Source organism: Poecilia mexicana, unplaced genomic scaffold (assembly GCF_051168715.1).
Source record: "Poecilia mexicana isolate PSO_F unplaced genomic scaffold, ASM5116871v1 scaffold_23, whole genome shotgun sequence".
Taxonomy (NCBI): domain Eukaryota; kingdom Metazoa; phylum Chordata; class Actinopteri; order Cyprinodontiformes; family Poeciliidae; genus Poecilia; species Poecilia mexicana.
In genome coordinates, this window is record NW_028263392.1 from 1,047,378 (window position 1) to 1,057,559 (window position 10,182).

General features: G+C 40.8%; 1 protein-coding gene across 1 annotated transcript in view; it reads left to right on the forward strand.

The window, feature by feature from the left end:
- chst11 (carbohydrate (chondroitin 4) sulfotransferase 11) overlaps positions 1–9,371 on the forward strand; it is a 70,133-nt gene extending 60,762 nt beyond the window's left edge. Inside the window, exons 3-4 of the mRNA XM_015012940.2 lie at positions 6,539–6,768; positions 7,651–9,371. Of these exons, the coding sequence (XP_014868426.1) occupies positions 6,539–6,768; positions 7,651–8,275 (855 nt within the window). The 3' untranslated portion in view covers positions 8,276–9,371. The remainder of the gene's footprint in view (positions 1–6,538; positions 6,769–7,650) is intronic.
- The last annotated feature ends 811 nt before the right edge of the window (positions 9,372–10,182 follow it).

Genomic DNA, 10,182 nt, shown 5'->3' on the forward strand with positions numbered 1-10,182 from the left:
AGGAGATGTGAAGAAGGTTAGAAGCTGCAGCTCTGAGGAGGAGGAGCTGCGCCTCGAAGGCGGTGTTAGCTCCACCCAAGCCTTTTACACAGCTGAATGGTTGCCATGGAGATTGAAGGATTTCTCAGACATGTATGAAAGAATCAAGGCAACACTTCAGGTTTGTTTTTGATGTGAAAATAACATTATGATGATGTTCAGCTCAGAAAAAAAGTCAATTGTACATGATACCACCTCTTTAGAAAACAGAACATCTATTTATACATTACATAAAATATAATGCATATATATTTTATAGTTTTTCCACATGAAGTTAGCTGAAAAGCACTTTTGCACTGTTCTCTCAGGTGAATTCCCTCCTCTGCCAATGCGGGCAGCCAGAAAGGGCCCATTAGGTCACGATGTCGAAAAGTCTTCCTTTTGCTTTACTGGTGTAATATTTCAGGAATAAGAAACTTCAACTTGGCTTTGTAGCTTAAAGGTGCATAGTTCTACCTCCCAAAAGAATCAGATTATAAATGATCTAATTATCTAAAGTAAAGCTGACTGGTTCACAAAAAGCCAAAGGGCCCAACCATTTGTCTGCTTTGATGAAGTTAATCTTACATTAGATGTACCCCAGTGAGCCGTCCATCCACTGGAGTTATTGAAAACTATAGATTCAAACTCGCCCTCCCCGGCTTCTATCGTTCTGAACCACTCCTTACCTCCCCTCTTTAATCTCTCTTCCTTTGCAACCATCAGCAGATGAGAAGGAAGCTTTTCATTACCACCCTCGGTCAGCGCTGATCCTCAGATCATATTTCAAACTCCGAGCTGCTCTCTCAGAGAATAATGCAGCGGTGGCAGGGGGATGAATGCTTGAGATATGGACGCATAGAATTCTGCATATCTCATCACTTTTGCTCACATTTCAACATGAGGTGAGGAGACGAGACGGTGGAGGTGGGCGGTGTGACTTCAGGTGACGAAGTGGAGACGTCCTGTTTGTGTTTTCAGTGATGGTCATGGAGGTGAGATCAGGTTTCCATGTGAACAGACTCATTCTCTGTCCTGGTCCTCCATCTGAAATTCCCCAGGCAGAGAGAACCTGTCCAGAAGTATTCATACCCCTTCATTCACAAATTTTCATGCATTTTACTAGGATTTTTATGTGTGATTCATATTTTTTTATTCACCGGGTTTGAATTTTATACATTGTTTGGTAAAATAACTCAAACTCAGTCAGAACTGCACAGGAAGTAGCCAGGCCAACTAGGCCTCATACTGTACTGTGTTTTTTAAGGACGTCAGAGTAAAGGGGAGATGAAAAGAATTTTTCTTTAATTTCAAAATTGCACATTACATTTTATTGGTCTAATACATAAAATTCCACAAAAAATATGTTGATGTTTGTGTCTGAACAAGGTGAATACTTCTTCAGAGTACTATAGTGAAGAGTGAAGCAGGTTCGACACTCACAAAGTGTTATATCTAAATCAACATGCAGCTTCTGTATGCGGGGAAGCTGCTAATCTCAACCTCTGACCGGCTAGCCGCTCTTACAGTCACGCTTTAGCGCCCGCTGCTGTCTGTTATTCAGCGCTGGCCGCCGCTCCATGCCACAAATGTGCCATCAAATTGCCGAATAATGCTTTCCGCCCCTCCATGGGAAACAGATTGACACGCCAGAGGTCGTGACCTCCATCACGACTGTATCGACACATCTCTCCTCTCATTTTTCTCCCCCTGCCCCCATCCTTTCATCTGAAGTGACCAGAGAATCGGCGCTACAAACAGGCAGAGAGAGCGACAACAGGATCCCACCCCACAGCTTCCCCCTCGTGTTAATTACAGGCTTGTGCTGCAGGATGGAGGGCTGCGCGCTCGCTGCCACATCTGTGTGAATAATAGCTTTATGCCTCCAAGTGAAAGAAAGGGGAGATTTTCATCACAACAAAGCCGCTATTTGCTGTGAGATTTAGCGCCATTGTGAGCCTTTGATGTGTTTCCGCTGACGTGAACAGCGAGGAGTGATGAGCGTCTGAACAGCGGCAAAGTGACAGAGGCGCTAAGCGAGGCCTTCCTCTCCATCCGTCACACTTTGTCACATTTCTCCTCTCTATTCCTGAAGGGGGACAAAAGGCAGGAGCGTTGGTGTTGGCATGTAAAGGAGGGATTCTGTAGCTTTACATGTTTTCATGAAGAAAGTCTCATAAGGCCTGACATGAAATACAGTTTGATATTTGGGATAAAGAGAAGCCGAAAAGCTGCGTTTTATTATGGCTCAGGATCCTGGCATCGTTCCATACGCAGGAAATATTATTATTACAGTATTATCCAGCTTTGGATATGTATGCAAAAAATATGAAGAACTGAAAAATAGTTGTCTTCTCAGATTATTCTGAGCCTTGTGTTTTTCATTCTCTCTTTCTTTCATCCTCTCTTTCTTTTGATCTCTTTTTCTTCCTGTTTCTCAGTGTTTCTCTATTTGTAGGTTAAATTTATGATTTTGTGCATAAAAGTCAGCCAACAACAGCAGACCTCAGGAGTTAAAAACGTTTATCATCTGTTCCGATTTCAGCCTCTGTTCCTGGGATAACACACTGAATGCTTCAGAAAACCAGTCGAACATATTTGACCAATCAGAAGTATTTCCTTTTCATATCCTGGTTAACTGGACCAGTGATACTTCTGCTTTGAACTTTGGACAGAACATTAATACCATTGCTCTGTGTTATTGCACTGCAAAAAAGTATTTCCTCCTAACTTTACTTTTTGTCACACTTGTTTCTGTCAGACTGATTTTAATGTGAGATAGGAGATAGCGCAAGAAATTACAAAAAGTACTTTTCAAGCAATTTTTGTCACTTATGAGGAAAAAATCAACCATACAAACTTAGCCTTTTGAAAAAAAGTAATTTCTCCTTAAATCTTATAATTGAATGTGGGACCTATGCCTTAAAAAAAAACTTTATTCAAGCATCTGCGTTAACTGAGTCTCATCACTGTGGCGTCTGGTTTTCTGCCTGAATTCAGCCAAATATTTGCTTTTAAAGGATCTTCAGGATTTTTTTTTTATTAAAATTAAGTTTGGATTTATAAATGAGCCACTTTAAAAACTTTAGTTAGGACTTTTCCAAACATTTGGAGATGGAAATATTGGTGTGCTTTGACTCTGCATATTACTCTGTATTACTTTGTCCTATAGTATAATTAATAAGTTAATCTGTGTCACATATTTCACCATAATGCATACTTCTGTTTACCAATTTGACATTAATAATTTTAATTTCGAATTAAGACAATCAATTTACTCTACACTCCAAAGTGCAGTTGAATCTGCTGGTCAGTAACACCTCAGCTTTAAACAGTGAGAATCATCTGTTATTCAGAGACTATGAGAAGAATTATAATGAGCTGCCAGCTGCACCAAAATATTGATGTATTATCAGTCAATCTGTTGCATTCATGCATATTTTTGACTAGAAATATAATTAATAATGTGAAATACTTCATCAGAACATGATGTGATTTGGATTTTTTTTAGCCTGACAATATTCTTACCTGGGTGTGGTTTGTGAAATTTGTCCAAAAATTGTAATCAAAATTAATTCATGATTCATGGAAGGAAACAGCGTTTGGACAGCTTTCCCTCTTTATAAATGATATCAACAGCTATACATTTTACATTGCCTGAGTTATTTTTGATGTTAAAACCATCTTACAAGTGGCATCCAGGGTCTTCCTTATTTCCACTCTTGGGGTTAGAGACAATCAGCACCAAGGAAAATGAAAGCTGCACCTGGATTGGCTGCATTGCAGATGCTAACCATTGTGTTTAGCATTGTGTCTGGGTGTCAATGACTTGAAGCAACCTGCAGGGTTCCCTTATATAGAAACTTTTGAAACTATTTGAATAGTTAATGGAGCACGCTGTACTATAACTATTGTAAATTGCATGTATGATTGAATCTAAATGATTTATTTGTAAAGTGCCTTGAGATGAGACTTGAACTGAATTAATTTTCCAGCAATAATTTGGAGTTAAATTCCAAGGAAAAGCACACATAGGTTAACTCTGAGGATATACAGAGGTCATATTTTGACCTCTGTCCCAGACGTCCAATAGTGAAAGCCAACCATGAAGTGTAACTTATCCCAGAGTTGTTCAGTGACATGTGATTTAGTATAATGTGTTTGACTAATTCCTTCACGGCTTCTGAAGCGTAGCCGTTCCATATTTAGAACTGGACCAAAACCATCCAATAAACACATCAGAAAAGGATTTTCCCCCAAACTATTCACATCACAAACTTCCCTCCTAAATATGTATTTATAGCCATTGTCCACAGTGCCAGGTGGATTATGTCATAAGCTACCGTTTAGCCCTGGTAGATGTTATCGCTGAAAGGCCACACTTGTTTGGAAGGGCATGCAGCAGAAGATATGCAGGTCATGGTATAATCGTTTTAAATTCTGTATGGAAAACAGGACCTGCCCTGGAGGGGAACGGTGACCTGTAGGCAGAGAGAGGCAGGAGGAAACGCTGTGGATGCAGAACCCTCAGCCTGGCCTCTGTCTGCTTATTTCTCTGCATCTGCATCCGCCAACTCCCACCATCCCACACTCTATTACAGCCTTCACTGTGAATATGAAATGTGTCTCCAGTAGATGACAGGTGGCTGGATCTATGTATACTGAATACTTAATATGGGCTTGATTCACTAATATCAATATTCCCATCATAGGCATGAGTTAATATGGGGGGAATACAATCAATAAAGAAATGAGAGGAATAAAGGAAATGATTAATCATGTCCATCTGTCTGGCTGTTCAGCCACCTTTCCTCTTCATCTTCCATTTTCTTTTTTCTCTAACTTCATTAACTTTAGAGCTTTAATGGCTCTGTAAGTGACAGTAAATGATCCTCTGTGTGCTTCAGAAGGGTGCTTCATCTTTTATTTGGTGGAAATGCTTGAAAAGTAGATATAAACTAATACACCAGTCCAGACAGAAAGGTCTGTGGAGCAGGTTTCTGACAGAGCAACTTGATCACAACAATATTGTCTTCTAGTGTCCAATCAGATCATCTTTTTAAGCAAAACTGAATCCCCAGTGGGCCAAGAGAAGCAGCTTTGCTTCCAGCTGGAACCTTTGTAGGGAAAAAAATATTATGATTAATTGCATTTTAACGCAATAAAATCTGTGTAATTAATTAATCAAAATTAAGTTTTTAAAGTCCCAGTCCAAAGGGTTTCTGCCACGTCAGACACTTTGAGGACATTTTCAGGCACATTATTTTGATGTGCCTGGAAATTAAAGTGTAGTGACAGAAAACCCATACAGAATTAAAAAAGATTCTACCTTGGATTGTACAGAAGACTGTCCAACACAACACACCATACCTTTATGAGACAGAATAAACACAGTCAGAAAAAAATTTATTATTTTCTTAATGGACTTATAAATACGTCCAGTCCGACAAAAGCTCCAGCAGAAGTTAGCCTAAAACATAAATTAGCATAACTTTCACTTCAGCATAGCTTCCATTGTGGCTTTTATTTTTGTGTAGTGGCTTTTGCATTTTGTTGACCCTACTGGGCCACTGTAGATTCAGGTTCAAAACAACTATAATAAATGGGAGTCTAATCTAAAATCTTTTTTTCTACACAAATGAAAAGTGATCTGCACTAACAGGTGCCATCTTCTACAATAAGTATGGAAAATGGATGGGTGGAAGAACTTGAAAAAGAGCCTGAATTACAGGGAAGGAGGTGAGCCTTTTTAATAATAAAAAAGAGCTAGCTCAGGCATGCTAGCAATGAAATCCTAGAGATTTTTCCCACAATACCCAACATGCAGCACACTAAGAGTTTATTGCTAAACTAGAGCTAAGGACGCATAAGTTAGGAAGGCTAGCCTCCAAAGCTAAGAACCATCCACCTATATTGTTTTGTGCTTTCATGAGTTTTCACATCACATCACTGAGCTGAGCTGCTGACCATCAGTGCCTAGAGAGCCTTAAGGGTTTTTACTGTGCCTGTTATAAAATATTATCTTTATTTCTTGACAAGCAGTTTCTGTTTGCTGATATCAAATTCCAGATCAATACTTCATTAAAGTTCATAAAATCAGAGGCCGTGTGTATGACGAACACCTCGGTGTCTTTAAAGTGCAGTAAAGTGACACATTATCCTTTATCACATGACACATCACTGTCATGATCTACTTCAGTACTGTGACTGTGTCCCAAGCTAAATAACATTTCGGATAAAGCAGTGTTTCTTCTACACAGATTATTTGTCGCAGACAGGAAAACAGTTGATACAGTCTTTCTTTTTATGTCAATATGTAGGATAAAAAAAGACAGTCTTTGCTGGAGAATTCAGATTTGTAAGAATAAAACTGGGACTGAGACTGGGACATTCCTACTATATGCTTTTAAGATTTGTTCCCTGGTGTATAATACTTTTAAAGGGTTTCTATCATTTTACTACTCTGGATTAAATGCATATCTCTCTTTTGCTCTCTTCTGTTTCTCCATAAATGGTCCAGTTGGACCCATCAGGAGCTGCTGTCCTCCACCAGGCCAGGAGAGACAAGGTGGTGGAGTCCTGCAGAGTTAACAGCGCTTTCAGTCGAAAGCGGAGAGTTCTGACACCCGGGGACCTTAAACACCTCGTGGTGGACGAAGACCATGAGCTCATCTACTGCTATGTCCCCAAGGTGGCCTGCACCAACTGGAAACGTGTGATGATGGTGCTCACAGGCCGGGGCAAGTACAGGTGAGTGTCACATTTTTATGGCTCTGGGGTTCAGGCATTGTGTTGTAAGAATGTAGGATTCACCACATGTGGAACCTAAAGGTCACAGTCTAATTTGGTGACAGTGATGTGAGCCTCAAAAGGTTTGCCACACCTGTTTTTGGCTCATGTTTTCATTTGTTCTCAGCTAATTCAAAATTCCAGAGATTTTGAACTCTGACTGAGTCTCTCAAGGACTTTCCCAGAATTCCCCAGAAGCTCCTCCTGAGTTATTTTGACTGTGTGCTTTGGGTCAATGTTGCATTGAAAAATCAATGTTCTCCTTAATCCAAGGTCCCAAGCATTCCTGAGCAGGAGTCATTTATGAAACACTGCTGTCGTCTCACCATCATCCTTTACAGTTAATTATTGTTAGCCAGATGGAGAGCAGTGTCTGTTGTTAGTCTAAAAAGATCCATACTGGCTGAGGCCTTTTACTCTCTGATTGCTCAGGTTGGACAGCCTGGTGGTTCCAAACGTCTCCCATCTGCATGTAACAGAGACCACGGTGCTTTGTGGGGATGTTCAATGCTGCAGAAGCTTTTTTTGTATTATTTGCCTGATTTGTGCTTTCACACAATCTGGCCTCTGAAGTTTACACACAGCTCTCTTAACATCATTGCTTGATTTTTGCTCTAAGCACTGTCCATTCTGAGACGTTAAGGATAAAAATCTCCATTCAACTGAATTACTACAGGTGGACAAAAGGTTCTTGTGGAAATCAGATGCATCTGAGATTATTTTGAAGCAGTGTCTGTATTATTTTATGTTTAAATGATTACATTTGTTCAGTTGTCTATTGCTTGTTCAAATGTGGCGGGTTCAGTAATTCCGTCTCATTGTCCTTGTGTCTTTCCTGTACAGTGACCCCATGGAAATCCCCTCCAATCAGGCCCATGTCCCTTCCAATCTGAAGACGCTGAATCAGTACAGCATTGCTGAGATCAACCATCGCCTCAAGAACTACTTCAAGTTCCTCTTTGTCCGTGAGCCCTTTGAGAGGCTGGTCTCAGCTTACCGTAACAAGTTCACCCTGAAGTACAACTCGTCCTTCCATAAGCGCTTTGGCACCCGGATCATCAGACGCTACCGCAAGAATGCCACCCAGGACGCCCTGATCAATGGCGCTGATGTCAAATTCAAAGAGTTTATCGAGTACCTAGTGGATCCAGCCACACAGCGCGATGGCCCACTCAACGAGCACTGGCAGACAGTTTACCAGCTTTGTCACCCATGTCACATCCACTATGACATGGTGGGCAAGTACGAGACCCTTGAAGAGGATGCAAACTACATACTGCGGCTAGTGGGTGTTGGTGACTCCCTGCGCTTCCCAAGCTACGCCAAGTCCACTCGTACCACAGACGCCATGACCGCTCAGTTCTTCAGCAATATCAGTTCTCAACAGCAGGTCCAACTCTACCAACTTTATAAGATGGACTTCCTCATGTTCAACTACTCCATACCCAGCTACTTGAAGCTGGACTAAATGACAGCAGAGCTGGTACTCTGACAATGGCTGCCTTGTTTGCAGAATGGCAAAAATAAAAGAAGAGTGAAGTGCAAATTTTGGAAGAAAACTTGATTTTTAAAAACTGTCGTCGTGCTTTGTTGGTGTTGTGTCTGCAAATGGATATTTAACGAGTCCTGAGAGGTTAGAGGAAAGTGTGCTTGTGTGAGCATAAGCTGAAGGATGTTCAGTCAGCAGAGCCAGAGCGCTGACTGGAAGCGGGCTTGAAGGACCTAACACCTACAAAAACTGAAATGTCTGGGTGAAGCGGGTCTTCAAGAAGAACTTATCTTCAGAAGATGAACTTAATCGAGGGATTCTTCTGATTATGTTCTCTACATCAGAGGCTGCCTCACATTCTGCAGAGCAAAAAACACCCTAACACACTGACTCCAATGCATTGTGAGAGCTAAGCTCATCCTTCTCCCCTCTTATCTAAGAAACTCCGTCAAATTGTAAAGCAGTTCTTGTCCTGTGCTGCCCTGTCAGCATGGTGAGTTAATACCCCTTACCTATGAACCATTTCATTAGATTCATGTCAAAGGAAAATTGGCTTATCACATCCTAAAGGGTGCCTTATAATATACGGCTCCTTACTTTACAACCATGAACTCACCGGCAGTAACTACAGCGGTGTAGCCTTCAGTCAAGTGTTTTACCAAAGCCAGTTTTATCTTCAGTTTTGGATGCTGGCAGAACAGATCATCCAATCTTTCGATTTGAAGACATCAACGCATCAATGACGTTTGAAAGTTCTTTACAGATTGATCAGACCGGCCAACCGGCAAGGATGCATTAAAGAACGGGATGCATGAATGTGATTGGGTGTACCTTAAAGAAAAGAGACAGTCAATGAGGTTTTCAGGAGTGACAGTCACTGGATCACATAGCCACCATGCCCCTCATAGGGGCCCAGTGGACGGAAGCAGGCACACACCCAACCAGGCTACCAGCCAAACACGTCTTTAAGTAAATTAAGATTACCCTTTTGTCGTCTTTCTTATGTTTTGTTTTGTTTCTGTTTATCTTATGAAACATTGCTGCAAGCAGCAATAATAAAAACATATTTAATTGACTTTGTTGTCTGATTTCAGAGTGATTTAAGGTGCGTTTGAATCACTGAAACCTTTTCTTTACCCACACAGCAAGTAGCACAGCTGGCTGTGTGTGCAGTCTCCAGGTATTTAAAGTGATGTAGAATGAGGTTTCAGTGTTTTGTTTACAAAGATTGACAAGAACATCCATTGACCCAGCTGGAAGATAACAAGCCAGAGAAGAAGTTCTGGATGTCGTTGGATTTAACTTACCTAAATTTGTAAGATCAACATTGTGAGAAGCTCAAGAGAGCAGGTCTGAAAAAGAAGGGCAGAAAATTTGGTCAGAAGCCATCCTCAGTGATAAAAATATTCTCAGCTGATAAAAAATATTATCTTATGAATCTGCATTTGTGGGTTCATTAGCTTTCTCCCATAGTCCAAACATCACTCTTAGGTATAGTGGGAGTGCATGGTTGTCTGTTCTGTGATGGACTTGCAATCTGTTCAAGGATCAGTTAAGACTCTACAAACACCAGCAGGTATAGAAAAAGGATGGATGGTCCTTTTCCTTTCAGTTTGCTTCAGACTTATCTAATTCTTCTCTACATTTCCTTCAGAATGGTTTATAATATATGAGCTCTTGACTTTGTCCTTCGGTACTCGGGACAGTCAGGAACATTTTGGTTGCTGTAATTTGATGCAACCAAATTTTGAAGTGAGAGCCAAGCTTTTTCTCTATCTCCACTCGTTCACTCCCATCAGACATATCTCACTCCCTTTAAGGAGTCTAACATTTTTCCTTGGGTGGCTCAATGGTAAAGTGAGGTTGCTGTCTTTATGGCATGTCAC